Source organism: Hypomesus nipponensis, chromosome 26 (assembly GCF_054491055.1).
Source record: "Hypomesus nipponensis isolate SF chromosome 26, ASM5449105v1, whole genome shotgun sequence".
NCBI classification, from domain to species: domain Eukaryota; kingdom Metazoa; phylum Chordata; class Actinopteri; order Osmeriformes; family Osmeridae; genus Hypomesus; species Hypomesus nipponensis.
Window position 1 is genome coordinate 1,227,376 of NC_140386.1, and position 17,169 is coordinate 1,244,544.

Here is a 17,169-nt window from a genome sequence, read left to right on the forward strand (position 1 = left end):
CGTCGCCATCAAAGTACCGTGAGATCGATTTGAGAACTGCCGGCTGTGTAGCCGAGCGGATTTTCTCAAGAGCAACTGCAAGGGTTCTGGTGACGACACAGCTATTTCATGATTGGCCAGACTCACACACAACAACTTTAACGCAAGTTTTGTAATTATTCTGACACCTTCGGTTTCGCCAATGCTCAAATCCGGACCAAACTGTTTAATTGAATTTAAAAAGTATTTTTTTGTTTTACTCCGCCTCTTCACTAACAGAAAGATTATGTTTAATTATAAATAAACTAAAGTAAGCAAACAGCGCTTAATCGTCCGTGACTGACGTCAATGCAGCAAACCATGAGAAGCTGAAATGTCCAACTTCACAGAGTCGTTTTCAACTCCTCCCCGACTGCAAGCGGCTACTCTTGCCGGTTGTTTCATGCAGCCGCAGTCCATATCGAATGCACCTATTGCATCAAAGATTGGCTAAGATAGGACCTCACTTCCCTTTTGCCGGCTCAGTTGCTAAATTTGATTGGCTGTTACTGACAAACTGTTGCGAAAATCAAAAATACATAACTTTTGTGAGGCTTGGTCAGAAGATCATCTCTGGCAATTTTGAGGAAGATTTGACAAAAATTGTAGGAGGAGTAGCGAAAAAACTTTCAGGTGTGGGTAATACCAATTTGGTTGGTATGAAAAGTTATCAATGGTCAGGCTTGGGATCTCACAAGCAGGGCATTACAGTAGCACCCGCCCACCCGCCAAATGCGGGTACAATTCGGCTGTGGCGGGTAAAGCAGTCACTCTTAATAGTGACTTTGGCAGGTGGAATTATACATATCTCTCGCTTTATGATTTTTTTATTGTATTCTTCTCAAAACACTTCTAATAATAAACTCATTGCAGGGTTCTCAAGCCTCACACATTGAAAGTGAGACACATGCATTTTAACCAGCACGTATCGTTTCCCCCTTTGTTAAACAGTCTCAGCCATCGTACCTTCGTTAATAAGCAACATAGACGCCCGAACACACGCGAAAGCTTGTCTCATGGGGCTTTTAATAAAACTTGAGAAACCTGCTCAGTGCAAGGCAAGGATATGGTGGTAACATAACAGGTGTTGGAAAACCTGAAGGGCAGACAAAAAGGAGAGAAACTGGTGATGAAAGTGAAACCGAAAATAAAGAGACTAAAATAATTGTGTTGTTTATAAATCATCCCCTCCCATGGCTTCTCCTACCACTGCTACGCTGACGACACGCAGCTGTACCTGTCGTTCCCCCCGACCGATCCGGGGATTTCAGCTAGGATTGAGGCCTGCCTCGCAGACATCTCCGCCTGGATGACCGAGCACCACTTCCAGCTGAACCTCGCCAAAACAGAACTTCTCATCATCCTGGCCAAACCCTCCATCTCCCATGACCTCTCAATCACCCTGGGATCTGCGAGGGTGACCCCCTCATCCTCTGTCAGGAACATTGGGGTTACCATGGCTCTCCCTCACGGCCCACATTGCTGCCGTCTCCCGGTTGTGTAGATTCACCCTCTACAACATCCGGAAGATCAGGAGATACCTGTCTGAGCACTCCACCCAGCTGCTTGTCCAAGCACTTGTCCTCTCCAAGTTGGACTAGAACGCAGCAGCCCGCCTCGTTTTTAGTTATGGAGAGCCATCGCACTAGCTCGATTCTGAGAAATGTAGCTAGAATCCACACCTCAAACAAGTTAATCTAGACGCAAAACTCAATCACAAAAATAAGGATATTTTCCGGGAACCAAGACTCTGCCGAAACCATGGATATCCTTTGTGTCTGTGCGGTGAAGGATTCAAATTTATGTGTCTATTCCATTATGTAATGATGGTATACAGAGCTCTGGGGCTGGTCACGCTTCCCTACCCGCAACAGAGTTTGGGCTGGTTCACAAAGTCCAACTGGCTATCTGTCCCTGCCCCAGCATATATATTTTACAGTGCAATTGAAACAGAAATATCAAAAAAGGGTTGAGCTTGTTCTCTCGTGTATCAGGGAGTTTGTTCTTCCCCATCCATCCCACCTGCTCGGGTGCTGTCTCAGCCCGGATTCAAGGTTGCTTCTGAAATGGAGAGATAACAACACAAAATACAGCCTGTTTCCCACACCCTGCTTGAGACACAATGTTTTAAGCCTGAGCACACTTCTAAGTTCATAAGACATACATTTAATAAGCATAATACATAATTTTAATACATGCATCCTTTATAAAGTCTTATGAGCACTGTTCCCGTTGCTATATAGTGCACAGTGCCCGTGATGCATTTGGTGATTAAGTTGACACAAATATTAATAACTGGGATTATAGATAGTGCCATGCCCGTGATATAGCTAATGATTATAGTTCTAGAATTGTACTGTAATGTATTATAAATTCTTTAGCGGTCAGAAGTACAACTCTTTTGGCAGTTTCCAAAACAGTACCCAATTCTGCTTTCATGGTGCATGTTTGTTTGGTTGCCACGGTGACGGCACAGCTGTGATCGCTAACGAGCTGGGCAGAGAGAATAACAAATTTAGCTGGAATCCACACCTCAAACAAGTTAACCTAGACGCAAAACTATACGTCCAATCCCAAAAATTTGGATATTTGCCGAGACCCAAGACTCTGCCGAAACCAGAGATGTCCTTTATATGTCTGTGCAGAAATGCGACTCTACCAGCAGTTCTAAATCGTCTTCCTTTCTGCCTTCTCTGACGAATTTTACCCACCTCTCCACTGAAGTTAGTGAGAGAATTTGAAAGGCTGCTCTCGCTTCAAGGCTCAAAGCTGAACATCTGTAAATGTGCGATCCTTAGTAGTAACATTGGCTGAAAGAGGACAAGTTTTCCTACATTTTAAGGTATAACTTGTTTCTGTAAGTTAAACTATATGAACGTCAGAGGAATTTGTTTGACAATTTAGTTGAATATCAACTGCTCAATCATAAAAATCAAGAAGGAGCTAATTTTTTTGTGTATTTAAAACTGTCACAATTCAAAATTGACTGAATATATTTGAAAAAAGCTGCATAATTTGGAAATAGCTGAATGTCTTGTGAACATTTTAAAGGTTGAATGGTGTCTTTAGCTGAAAGTATGCTGAAGTAGTTAAAGGACAAAAAATGGCAGAAGAACAAAGAATATGGAATAATAATAAGAACAAAGAGAAACAGGAAAACAATAGTGAATGCTTACCAGCATTCTCACAATAATAATAATAATAATAATAATATATATGTGAGTTAACAAAGGTTGTGCCCTTGCCGAAGGCAAAGCACACCCAATTAGCGTTGCCTGTTAGTGGAACGGCTTGTGGCTTAAATCTAAATTTACGTTTACCTAAGCAAGACTTTTTAGTGTAAGCACAGCTTTCGTTAGCAACGTTGATGAAAACCCCCAGGTCAAACTAAGAAAAATGAATCCTGTGTACAATGCAATGCCCAAAATTAGCATAATTGGAATTTAGTCCGTGGATGTAGGCTAAAACTAATGTATGACAAAAATGAAACATTTAAGGGTACTTGACTCAAGACCAAATCTGCCGATTCACTACTTGATTAGGAGGGGAGATGGGATCATACTTTGTACAAACACAGCCTACATAGGGCTGCACCGGGATGCTAATAAAATCCCATCACGCATGACGTGCCCACAACTCAACTGGAAGCTTATGTAAACATTAACACATTTAGTAGTGTAGAGTATTTAGTGAGACTAAATGTGTTGTTTATTATATTGAGTGGCTTCTTCAACACTTTAACTTTTGTAATATACAAGAAAATGAAAACTCATATAATTTGTTTTGAAAAGGTAAATTTTACTAGTTGAAGTTGAAATGATTTTGTTTTGATGGCTTGCATAGTGAAGAAGGTTTAAAAAATATATTAAAAGAAGTATGTGCAATTAACAGTGTGAGTATGTTGTGAAATAATTTAGTTGAGAAAAAGGGTTGAAAGTATTTAATGACCTCAACAAAAGTATGTCGGCAGCGTTATGTTGGAACGGTGTTTTTAGCTTAAACAATGTGAGAGTATGTAAACATTGTGAAAGTTTTAAGGTGTTGCTTTAAAAACGAAATTGTCCCCAAAAAAATGTTATCTTTCTTTGTAATGCATTGCAATATTTTCTTACAAATGATAAAGGAGAAAAAACTGTGATGAAAGGAGTATCGTATTTACTTTCATACATTTTAAAGTATTAAAGGGGTCATTGACTGGTTGTATAGGGTATTTCACACTGTTCCTTAAGGTTTCTGAATAGGGTACCGTATTTTCTGGACTATAAGTCGCACTTTTGGGCAAAAAATGGCCTGGGTGCTGTTCTGTGCACCCTAATGCAACCCTGTGAAATAGCCCTAAAATGAAACAAGGTTGGAACAGTTCTCTAGTTAGAAAAATGAGCAGATATAGTGATGAAAAGAGTATATTGCAGAACAGTTATCAATATCATAGCAGACAAAAGTATGCCAGCAATAACTGCAATAACAATAAACTGTTTGTTAAAAAACAAATCTTTTTTCGAGTCATTTGTTCATTTCAACATATAGCCAATTCCCTGGCAAACACGTATATCAAATTCTCATGTAGGTTAGTGCATGTAAACCAGCAGATACTATTTTAAAATAAATTCCTGCATTTAAATAATGTATCATGACAGTTTGTATGATTTGAAATGGTCATTTATTGTCACACTAACATTTACCAATTATCACGGCAAACTATTACGTTGCACTGAACTGTAAATAAAGTACAAAAAAGTAACAAAACTGTAATTATTACTTGTGAACGAATATCAGTCACGTCTTACTAAACCTAGTCACACGAAAGTGAACGAGGTAAACAAATCAATTTCTGTTTCCTCTTCTGAGCCTATGCAGGTCACGTGAAAAATTATCCAAAGATCCGTATCCGAAGACCCAGTCAAAAGGAACAAATCATTTCTGTTTTATTTAGCTACCAGTACTGAGCCTATGCAGGTCACGTGAAAAAGGATTCAAAGACTCGTACCTATGGCGTGAAATTAGTGCCAGGAGGGCGAGCTCTGTAAAAACTATTTGTAACTTGTAAAAAAGATTTGTGTCTCTGTAGAAAATGATTTGTGTACTTGCAAAAAAAAAAGATTTTTTGTCTCTCTATTTGTGTATAGCCATTCAAATATAGCCATTTCTGTGTCTAGTATCATTGGACATTTTTGTCTGTCTATCACACTAAAAACGTCTGCGAATAAGAACAAAACTAGAATGCTGATGATTTCAATGGCGAGTCATTTGGTAATGTTTAATAGTTCAAAATATCCATGGGCATGTATCTTTAATGCCACATTTAAATATTATTCAGTTAACACACTCTTAATGGTATAAACTAATGGCTAAGGGTCGTAGTAAGTTGAATAGTTTTTTTATGTAAATATGTATACAGATATTTAATTAGACAACCAGACCATGTTGTGTCAGTCCCTGAAGATGCTTGGAAACTATGACAATTATGCCATGTTCAGCTTGTCACTGGAGTCCTGCATATCAACCTGTGACACAGGTGTTGGTCTCGTCTAAGGCCAGGAATACACCAGGCTTGTTCAATTTGCATTATATATTGTCCAGACAAATGTACCATTTCATTGAACGTTTTGTTATTGTACTGTAAGGTTTTATTCACAAATTCAGCAGGCAGAATTGTGTGTCCAACGAACAATTTTAAATTTTTTGACCTAACAACTGGGTCAACCTTTAAATACTGTTCACGGTATTTACATTATATTGTCCTCCACAAGCATTCACTACATGTTACCTTTCTGAAAATCCTCCGTTGCTATGAGGAATTAAATGCGACTCTACAGCTACTGAGCAGGTACACATTTGAACAGCAGGTGGCGTAGTTCTGCCAATTTAGTGGAATTTAATCTGAACCCAGATAACTATGTTACACTGGCAGTATATAATACATTTCGAATGAAAACCACTATATTTTGCGCCAGTTCCCTGCCATTTAGCTGCACATTGTCCAACTAATGGTAGGTTTAATGGCTGGTTGTCTAATTAAATATCCGTATACATATTTATATTAAAAACTATTAAATTTACTACTACCGAGGTCATGTGTGATAGACAGACGAAAATGTCCAATGATACTAGACACAGAAATGGCTATATTTGATGGGCTTTGATGGTTTTTGGAGCAGTGTTCCCGCCTTCTTCTGCGGCGACACAAAACTTTTTTTTACAAGTACACCAATCTTTTTTGCAAGTTACAAATCTTTTTTGCAAGTACACAAATCTTGCATTCTTCTACGGAGACACAAAACTAACAAGTACACAAATCATTTTCTACAGAGACACATCTTTTTTGCAAGTTACAAATTGTTTTTACAGAGCTCGCTCTCCTGGCACTAATTTCACGCCATACGTACCCGGCAGATCAGGGACGGCCCAAGGCATAAGCAAACTAAGCGGCTGCTTAGGGCCCCCGTAGCTGCCAAAGGGCCCCCAAGAGCACATGAAATTACAGTTTAATGTACCGTGTTTCTTCGATTAAACGCTGCCCTCGATTAAACGCCACACCAAAAATGAACATTGTGTAATAAACGCTGCCCCAGAAATACGGTAGGAGCAGCATGTCATTAAATAAACATTTTTTTGTGTGGCACTCGGGGTGTATTGCTTGCTATGCGTTTCAAATATCTAAACATACCTACCTCACTTAGAAAATGACTCTAGCTAGAAGGGAATAGACATTAGAAAGGAAGCTTACGAAAAAAAATGCCAGAAAACGAATAGCAGTCTAGCCTATTGCTAACGCCTGTCTAGATTATCTATTGAAAGAACTGGAGAAGCAGGTGCTCTTGCGTTAGCAAGCTAAACTAGTTTACATTGCTAAAGTAGGTAGTCTAGGTATTTTCGCTATCTAGCTGTTCTTGCATTCCTTGCAAATCACAATAACACAACGCAGATGAGATAGAGCTAGCTAGTCTAACATTGACATTTGATTGTTGCTTAATAGGTGATTTTAATAGGTGAAGACCATACTGTTAAAACTATCTCTACAAACATTTAATGTAGCAAACTAACACGTTTGCTTGCTAGCGCAGACAGCCTAGAATACCACAATTTCTTTAATTAAACGCCGCCTTCAAATAAATGCCACCATCGAATAAACAGGGCACCAAAAATGAACAATGTGTAATAAATCAAAGTTTAATCGAATAAATACGGTAAATAAGTTCAAATAATAATAATTGGCGATGCCGAGGGGCCCCCAAATCAATTCTGCTGAAGGCCCCATAAAGGCTTGGGCCGGCCCTGCGGCAGATGAACAAATTGTTCACCTCATGCCACGGCGGTTGCCACTCTGGTCTCGCCGGACCGAGAACGGCCCCGACGACGGAAGCCAAAAGGAAACGCCAACGCCACAGAGGAAGAAGAAGAAGCGGCGGCGGCGACCGAGAAGACAGCAGCTAAAAGCAAAGGCCAAGCGGGCCACGGAAGAAGCAGGGACCAAGAGGCCCAGCGGGCCACGGAAGAAGCAGGGACCAAGAGGCCCAGCGGGCCACGGAAGAAGCAGGGACCAAGAGGCCCAGCGGGCCACGGAAGAAGCAGGGACCAAGAGGCCCAGCGGGCCACGGAAGAAGCAGGGACCAAGAGGCCCAGCGGGCCACGGAAGAAGCAGGGACCAAGAGGCCCAGCGGGCCACGGAAGAAGCAGGGACCAAGAGGCCAAGGGATCGGGATTAATCAGGGACCAAATGCAGAGGAAAAAGGAAGACAAAAAGACTTGCACGCACGCACGCACCCAACGCTAACCTTAGCCTGCTTTTTTTCCTCACAAATCCATCAGGCTCTGCCCTCCCTCAGGCAAAGCCGACCAAAAATACCACGTCCCGCTCGTCGGCGCTCCCCTCCACGGATGTCTTTAGTAAAAGGCGAAAGGCTTGTGCGTGCTGAAGGGGAGCCAGAGTGACCATTTTTGAAACCGCCCAAACGGCCTGCTCCCGACCCCTCCGTTGGCCCTGGCTCGCTCGTCCGCGGCGACATCCTTCCTTTCCGGGAAAAGGCGTGGAAACGCCACCGGCCCGCAAAGGGGCTTTCACTCACTCTCTCTCTTTCACTCTCTCTCACTCTCTCTCTCTTTCACTCTCTCTCTTTCTCTCTCTCTCTCTCACTCACTCACTCACTCACTCACTGTCTCCCCCATTTCAAGTCACTCACCTCACCTCAGGTTTTTTATTTTTATTTATTTTTTATCTAAAAGGGCGGGAAAACGCCGCCGGCCGCCGGGGCTCCGCCGCCGCGTGCCAAACCCCTTTTTTCACCTCATCGCCACTAAAACCCAAGCCCCAACCCCAAAAACCCAAGCCCCGACCCCAATCGCTCACTCCCTCGTTTTTTCCCTTTGACACGCTTAGAAAGAGTGCACCCATGTCTTCGGATCAATGTTTCGTTCTTCGACCAACCGAGTCCTCGGATCAATGTTTCGTTCCTCTGCCGGGTACGAGTCTTTGGATCCAAATGAGTTTGACACCTCTGGTTTAGGAGGTTGTTCTTGCGGCAAAAAGTGCCTTGTGTGCACAAAGGGAACTCATGGGAACAAAGTGCTAGCCTACGTCACAATGTCAGCACATGTTAGCAACAACGCATAGATATGACGTGCATAGATGTGCTATTAAGACTGTTGCACAGCAAGTATCCTATCGTGCCGTGGTTTACCAGCAGCATTGTACATTTAAGCAATTCAAAACTTGCATGTACAGTAAGTAACGATCGCCTCAAGCAAACTTCTTTTGAAGTTTCCCCTAAATAAATATCAAGCGTATTTACGTGTTTGGGGGCATATTTTCAGTTAGCAGGTGGTACTGTTTGAATCGCGATTCCATCTGAAAAATACTGCCGGTAACAACGTTGTTAGAATAGCTTGTTTCAAATGGGATTCAGCTTGTTTCATGATAAACTGACCCATCTGCAACCGACGCAAGCAAGCACACCCGACAATTTCCCCAGAAATGGTACCCTCTCTAGTTATAATAAATTGTTTGATTTGGGGAGTCCTAAAATATATATATTTTTAATCACTACTGTGATGGCTTAACATAGTCTTGCTGTACCAAGAACATCCCCATGCCTCTCTCTCCAGACATTTGTAAACCAACACCAAATCACAACCATAGCTTTGATCTGGCTGAGGCTAGAAAAATCTAACTGGAAACCACAGGAAGTGGGTCCTTGTGCCAGAAGTGGGAAAAAGGGAGGTTGACTGCCTCAGAATTCGGCAAAATAATGAAGAGAAAAGTTTCAGATGCGTTCATACAGTCCACATACTATTCTAAACCCGTCACTGCTGTGGCAACAAGCTATGGCTTTGCCATTGAGCCAAAGGCTAAGCAGCTGTACCAGGAGTCATTTCCAGAAAGGCATGTACACATACCTGTGGCCTCCTGCTACAACCAGATCTTCTACACCTTGGCGCGAGACCTGACGCCATAGTATGTGACATGACAGTAGCTAGAATCTGAATTAGCTTTATTCGCAATGTAAGTTCACACAAACAAGACATTAACTGTGGCAGAAAGGTGCATACGATAAACAATCTTAATGAATCTTAAATATGAAAGTTTAAAGTCTAAATAATTTTTAAACAATACTGTACAATGTAAGATATAAAGTATAAGATCAAATAAGATGCAACTGTGAAATGCAATATGACTGTAGGCCATTGTGAAGTCAAACTGAAGTGGAGACAATTGGTAGTCGAACTGAAGTGGAGAAAATTGGTAGTCAAACAATTAGTGAGACAATTAGTAAAGTGGGCGAAGACAAAATGCGCCCCGGGCTCTAAAAAGGAGACGTCGGGAGCAAACATTAGTTGACGAACTGCATGAGTTGAGAGGAAGAGAGAGACTAGTCTGCTGGTCACCAGCAAGTGATGCCCTACAAATGCCCGAATGACAGCCGGTAAGGAAACTAAACTCTGAAACCTCCTCGCTGATGTAGCCACATAGTTGGCAGACGATCAACTGACGTCACTGAACCCTGTGTTGCCGGGGAAATTCATCCGCTTACCGCTGTTTAAGGAATGATTGTTCGGTACATTTTAAGAGTACTAAGATGAGCGAGCCTGTAATGCTTTTGATGCCCTTGACCTATGGTGTTAGTGTAATTAACTGTTTTAAATATTATATTGGGTTTAAAAACAGGAAAAATCTTATAAAAATGTGTATTTAAATATGTGTATTTGTGTTAAAAGGTTTTTCACCTGAACTGAACTGAAAACCAAATTAAAAACAAAAAGGAAAGTGATGTCCAGTCCTTTATTTCGGGGTAGAGGCATCGGATCCCTTTCAAGTGGGGTGGCACGAAACATCAGGAGGAACTTGACAGCCATAGCCATCAAAGACTTGTATGTGTTAAAGATGAAGAAATTTGCCTCAAAGAGGCACATCAGCTGTTATCAAATTTAAGGGCACCTACTACTTAGCGGACTCGACTTCTGTGACTTTATGCTTTTTACAAAGATGTTCAGTTCATCAATGACATGATTATAAAGATGCACACATTCCATGCTCACTTTACTCCCAAAATATAAACCAGACCAAAACTCCATTTGTACTGCCATCCCACCAATGTAATTGTGCCATATAGAAAACAAATTATTTATATGTGACTGTAGTGTTTAGACGGTGCCCAGGAGCATTTGTGAAAAGATAAACACAAACACAATTTGTATGTTGACTTTGATGTTGAATTTAGCAGGCATTCCAGTCTGGATAATATGGGTCATACATCTTTTCTCATTAGCTTATGACCTCAGGAGGATGACATGGATAGGGGGGATTGATCAGATAGTAACAAATTACATTATTATTATTTATTTATTCATGCATGGAATAATGTTATGGTGCCTGTTTACAACAAATGTAAGGATATATAACATATTCCTGTGTGATGTTATAAAATATCTACAAAATCGGCTAAAAATACTTTATTTATATGAACAATTTTCAGACTAAACAAGTTTTCACCAATTGTTCAGTCATCAGTCATGTAGTCAAAACAATTACTGCACGTTAGAAACAGGGTTACTGATTGATGTTCCTAGAAAATAAGTAGCAGGCTAAACTTCCAGCACCGCTTTACTTCAATAGTGGTGTTTTGCCATACATAAAGACAGATTTTTTGTTATCCTTTTGGAGTTATTAATAAGAGAAAACAATTACATAAAATGAATCGGTCTGACAATGTTTACGGTTCCTTACCTTGTTTTCTGTTTTTATTTCAGATTTGCATGCTTTCATTGGCTGCTGCACAGGTGTATATAATAAAGCATGTGCAAATGAAGAAGACAAGAATTTGCAGTCTGGACCCTTCATTCTCAAGATAGAGACAAAGTACGTTTTTTGCAATTCTTTTTAAGACATTCTGTTAAAATTCAGGGGTGCCAATCATTTTGACCAGGAGTGCATTTAATTGTTTCTTGTTGCAAACCATATCAAATGTTAAAGTCCCTGTAAAGTGACAAAAAAATGTGTCCCTAACCACCCAGCCAAATTTGAATGCTTAAAACAATTCTGAAGTAACGAAAATAAGTTATCAAAATCTTATCAATTTTAGTTATCTGATCTCAAATGCTGGGGGTATTTCCGCTGAGGTTGCTGAAACCATGCCCTCTTGCGTTAAAGTCAAACTGACTTTCCTCTCAACTGATAAATAACGCTTCAACAAAAGGGTTAGACTCTACAACAAAAACTCTACAACAAAAATGGATGCTCCTAGCAGGATTGGCTTTACACAGCCATATAAGAGGCCTTCCACACCTATAGTTTGTTTGCTTTGGTCCGAATCAGTGGATGAGTTGGTACTTTGTGGCATTTTTCATTTGGTCCGGTTAGTATTCACACGGTCCTGTGTTAAGCGAACCAACGTTTGTAAAAAAAATTAAAAAATAACTGACAAGCAGTCGTACAGCTCGTTTATCTATTAGGCAGAAAATGTTTGAGCGAAAATCACTGTCATTCACATTGTCACAAACAACAATGGAGCAACAGCAGCTCATTGCGATACTATCTTTAATTATGATTTGGTGTTGCACAACCATGTTTTTTGGGTTGCTCATTGGTCTTGTACCCAGGATTATATCCAGGTCATCAAACCATGGGAATATATTTTTTTTAATTGGAGAGATGCCGCTTGCAGTCGGGGAAGGAGTCGAAAATGGAACCGTCAAGTCGGACGTTCTTTGCTTCTGGTAGTTTGCTGCTTTTACGTCAGTTATATGGGTTTAAATAAAATGTCCTACTTATATAATGTATTTAAATGATTTAGTATACTTGGAAACACGTTGTACCTTTTTTTAATTAGGCCAATTCATGTGTTTTTGTATTAGGGTAATCTGAGATGTATTGTTTAAAAATATATATTTTTTACATTCTGTAAAGCGGTGGCGGCTGCTGGTGTTTCAAATAGGGGAAGCTCATTTTCAGCCTACATCATATACATTTTCCATTTATTTTGCTAGGTCACTGGCTACAACCCCCCTACAACACTAGCCTAGCCTACTGTATGATTGAATGAATGAACGAACAATATAACAAACCAATATTAAACATTAAGGAAATGTGGGAATTGGGTTCAACTGAAAGGAATGTGGTGTGTAATTGTAAGAAATGTTTGATGGAAATTGGCTAGCAATTTGGCCAAGCAAATACCAACAAAAAGGTTGCTGCAGTTTGTCTTTCGACTACGCTTGCAAAATCTGCAATGGGACTGAGCTTCAATAGCTTCAGCGACTTTTTATAGTACAAAATCGCTGTCAATCAAAAGGAAATGCAGTCTTTCGACAGACCCTGCAATCATCACTCAGAAGCCCAGCGTCCAGACCAGCCCACTCCTCCATTCACTCCCAAATCTTTGTAATATGCAGATTTTCTGTGTACATAGAAGCTTGTGTCTCTGTAAAGTCAAGGTCATACAGTGAGGCCTCCCTCTGAGCAGAATATAGCACACAGCACAAACAGTTTGGAGACAGTAAGGCAAATCATGTACAAACTGGGACTTGTGTGATTAACGACCACTTCAGCTGCTGAACGTCCTAGTGTATCAGTGTACTGACCACTAAAGACCCGTTAAGGAAGCGATTCTGTGCATTCTGTTTGAATGTCCAGATACTGTATTTAAGCTCTCTGAAAATAGATGTTTCTCACTCATGCTAGTCACTCTGTTGTGGATTGGTGGCATGATCCGACGTCGAGCTAATAAAACCGAGTCAACTCTTTTTTATAATTGTTGTGACTCTTTCCGGCCTGCCTGCTGAGAGATCTCATCCTTATATTATGATTGCATGCTCAACCCTGATCTTGCCCATGCAACTTAATCTTGCACATGCACTCACATGTTCATTGCTCTTTTCATGTCTTTTATATGCTATGTCAAAGTTAGGTAGATTTCCAAACCCCACCTTTGACCAAAGAACACATCCGTGAGATGGTTTCATCAAGAATCAGAATCAGAAAGGGATTTATTCGCCATGAAAGTTTGCACAGACAAGGAATTTGCTTTGGCAGGAAGGTGCATACAATAAACACATAGGAATCTTACATTTAATGTGTATGTGGTCTAATTATACTAAGGATGCATAAACTAGCAATACTAAGTGGAATAAAATAAAAATAATTAAATAAAATATACAATAAAATTTAAATATAAGTTGCCATAAAATAGAAAATAGAAATATTACAGGAATTGTAATGTATTGCAAAATGCAAATTGTTTTAAGACACAAAGTGATTAAAGTCAGTGTGAACTCTTGGCTTTGTTGAGGAGGCCAACAGCAGAAGGGAAGAAACTGTTTTTGTGTCGTGAGGTTTTGGTCCTGATGGACTGCAGCCTTCTACTGGAGGGGAGTGACTGAAACAGGGAGTGTCCAGGGTGGGAGGAGTCAGCCACAATCTTCTTCGCTCGCCTCAGGGTCCTCGAGGTGTGCAGGTCCTCGAGGGAAGGCAGATTGCATCCAATCACCTTCTCCGCAGTGCGGATGATACGCTGCAGCCTGCTCTTGTCCTTGGCAGGGGCAGCAGAGTACCAGATGGTGATGGAGGAGGTGAGGATGGACTCAATGATGGATGTGTAGAAGTGCACCATCATTGTCTTTGGCAGATGTACATCCTGTGGCAGATGTACATCCTCTGTTGTGCTTTCTTGGTGAGGGAGCTAATGTATAGTTCCCACTTGAAGTCCTGGGAGAGGATAGTGCCCAGGAAGCAGAAGGACTCCACAGTGTTGACTGGGGAGTCACACAGGGTGATGGGGGTGAGTGGGGCTGTGTTCTTCCTGAAGTCCACAACCATCTCCACCGTCTTGAGAGCATTGAGCTCTAGGTTGTTCTGGCTGCACCAGGTTACCAGGTTGTCCGCTTCCCACCTATAATCAGACTCGTCTCCATCAGAGATGAGACCAAAGAGGGTGGTGTCGTCCGCAAACTTCAGGAGTTTGACGGACGGATGACTGTAGGTGCAGCTATTGGTGTACAGGGAGAAGAGCAGAGGAGAAAGGACGAAGCCCTGGGGAGATCCGGTGCTGATGGACCGGGAGTCAGAGACCTGTGTTCCCAGCTTAATGCACTGCTTCCTGTCAGACAGGAAGTCTGTGATCCACCTGCAGGTGGAATCAGGCACGTTCAGCTGGGAGAGCTTGTCCTGAAGCAGGGCAGGGATGATGGTATTAAAGGTAGGGATGTAACGATATCAAAATCTCACGGTACGATACAATTTCGATATTGACCTCACGGTACAATATTTATTGCGATATTGTGGAAAAGCTCACGGTATTGTTAAATAGCTCACGATAGTGTTTGTGATGATAATAGCAAAAAAAATACTGACATTTAAAAAAAGTGTGAAGCGCGTGTCCTTGCTATTCTCCGACATGCACTCTAACAATCACTGCTGAAAGACGGCCTATTTTTGTCCTATTTTCCGTAAAGCAATACAGTTAGGCTACTTAAAGTATGTTCTATTAATGGCAGAAATATGCCAATTAATAATTGACATAACAACTTATTGTAAATGGTCAGTAGCCTAGCCTATCGATCAAGGTACTCGAAAGCATGTACACTGTCGGCTTCATTTGATCTTGATAGGCTAAGCATTCTTTAGCAAATAATAACAGTATACCCACTGTTAACTAAAACTACTTCAGCATAATAATCCACCTAAAATACAAACGTGAGCAAGGGCAGCAATCGCTATCGAATCAACAGGCATGCAATTCTGCTAGCAGGGGAAGAATACAAACAACGAAAATCACCAGTTTAAATTAGCAATAACTGTAGACTAATACAATAACAGGCTTTAATGAACTGAAAACACAAGTTATACGACTTACAGTTCTCAAAGACGCACACACGCAATCTCAACTGCGCTGTGAAGCGCGTGTCCTTGCTATTCTCCGACATGCACTCTAACAATCACTGCTGATAGACGGCCTAAAATCTTGTACAGCCCTATTTCTGATACCGTGGCGGCAGAAATGTAGCCGTGGCGGGCCGCCACGACAAAATCAACATAGGGGAAACACTGATGGTTGTTGTGACGACGCAGCGCAAAGGATCATGGTCTATGTAGTTAACAATGATTTGTTCCGCGGGACTGTGTTTATTCCTCTTGCTTTTTGACGGACACCTGTCCTTTTAATATTGTAACCCAACCACGACGATATCGAGACACGTTTACCACCGCGATAGCGCAATATCGTCAATATCGTTACATCCCTAATTAAAGGCAGAGCTGAAGTCCACAAACAGGATCCTGGCGTAGGATGCTGGGGAGTCCAGATGCTGTAGGGTGAAGTGGAGGGCCATATTAACTGCATCATCCACAGACCTGTTGGCTCTGTAGGCAAACTGCAGGAGGTAGAGAGTCTGTGATGGATTTAAGGTGTGCCAGCACCAGGCGCTCAAAATACTTAATTACCACAGAGGCTGGGTCATTAAGTCCTGTTGGCCTTGGCTTTTTGGGCACCAGGATGATGGTGGAGGAATTAAGACATGCTGGCAACTGGCATGTTTCCAGGGAGGTGTTAAAGATGTAGGTAAACACCGGAGGCAGCTGGTCAGCGTAGTTCTTGAGGGTGGCTGGAGAGACCGAGTCCGGCCCAGCTGCTTTGTGGGGGTTCTGTCTCTTGAACAGTTTGTTCACTTCTCTCTCCTGAATGAAGAGGGCCGTCACTGTAGAAGGGGGGAGGCCTCACGGGTGGAAAGGGGTTGTTCAGAACTGTCCAATTGCCTTTCAAATCTACAGTAGAACTCATTCAGGTCGTTGACCAGGCAGGAGTTGTTAGTGGAGTGAGGGGCTCTGGGCTTGAAGTTGGTGATCTGTCTGAGCCCACTCCAGACAGCAGCAGAGTCGTTACATTTACATTACATTTAGTCATTTAGCAAACGCTCTTATCCAGAGTGACTTAAAGTGAGTACAGGGACATTCCCCCGAGGCAAGTAGGGTGAAGTGCCTTGCCCAAGGACACATCATCATTTGACACGGCCGGGAATCGAACTGGCAACCTTCAGATTACTAGGCCGACTCCCTAACTGCTCAGCCACCTGACTCCCTGCCTCCACCTGCTCGTTAGCAGAGAATTTATGTTATAGTCTCTCCGAGTACAGTTGTTTAGCCTCTCACAACGCCTTGCTAAACCTGTTCTTCGACTCCTTGAATCTGTCCCTGTCCCCACTCCTAAACGCGGCCTCTTTGTCCAGCCTCAGCCTTCTGAGTTTAGCTATAAACCAGGGTTTGTCGTTGTTGTAGCTCACCCTGGTGCGTGTTGGTATACAGCAGTCCTTACAGAAGCTGATGTATGATGTCACAGGAATCAGGTGGACCATGGCGTGGTCTGAGTGACCCAGTGCTGCTCGGGGAACTGCATGGTAGGCTTTACTGATAATAGAGTAGCAGTGATCCAAAGTGTTCTCTTCTCTGGTAGGGCATTTGATGAATTGTCTGTATTTGGGGAGTTCTTGAGTGAGATTGCCTTTGTTAAAGTCGCCTAGCACAATAACCAAGGAATCTGGATTTTCATGCTCCACACACAATATCTGGTTGGCGAGCACACGTTGAGCCTCTCTTGTTAGAGAACCCTGGAAATCTTGGCAGAACACTGAATTAGCAGACAAAACAGCGCACCTAGCTACCGCGGC

At 41.8% G+C, this 17,169-nt stretch overlaps 1 protein-coding gene and 1 non-coding gene across 2 annotated transcripts in view; one reads left to right on the forward strand and one right to left on the reverse strand.

Annotated features, from left to right (window-relative positions):
- The window catches only part of LOC146220965 (tetraspanin-33), a 77,436-nt gene that overhangs the window by 43,939 nt on the left and 16,328 nt on the right, over window positions 1-17,169 (forward strand). Inside the window, exon 8 of the mRNA XM_084693062.1 lies at window positions 11,263-11,371. Coding sequence (XP_084549188.1) covers window positions 11,263-11,364 — 102 coding nt within the window. The 3' untranslated portion in view covers window positions 11,365-11,371. The remainder of the gene's footprint in view (window positions 1-11,262; window positions 11,372-17,169) is intronic.
- Window positions 7,832-7,950, reverse strand: LOC146220966 (U5 spliceosomal RNA). Its single transcript, XR_014750824.1, has one exon. It is a non-coding gene; the product is annotated as a U5 spliceosomal RNA (small nuclear RNA).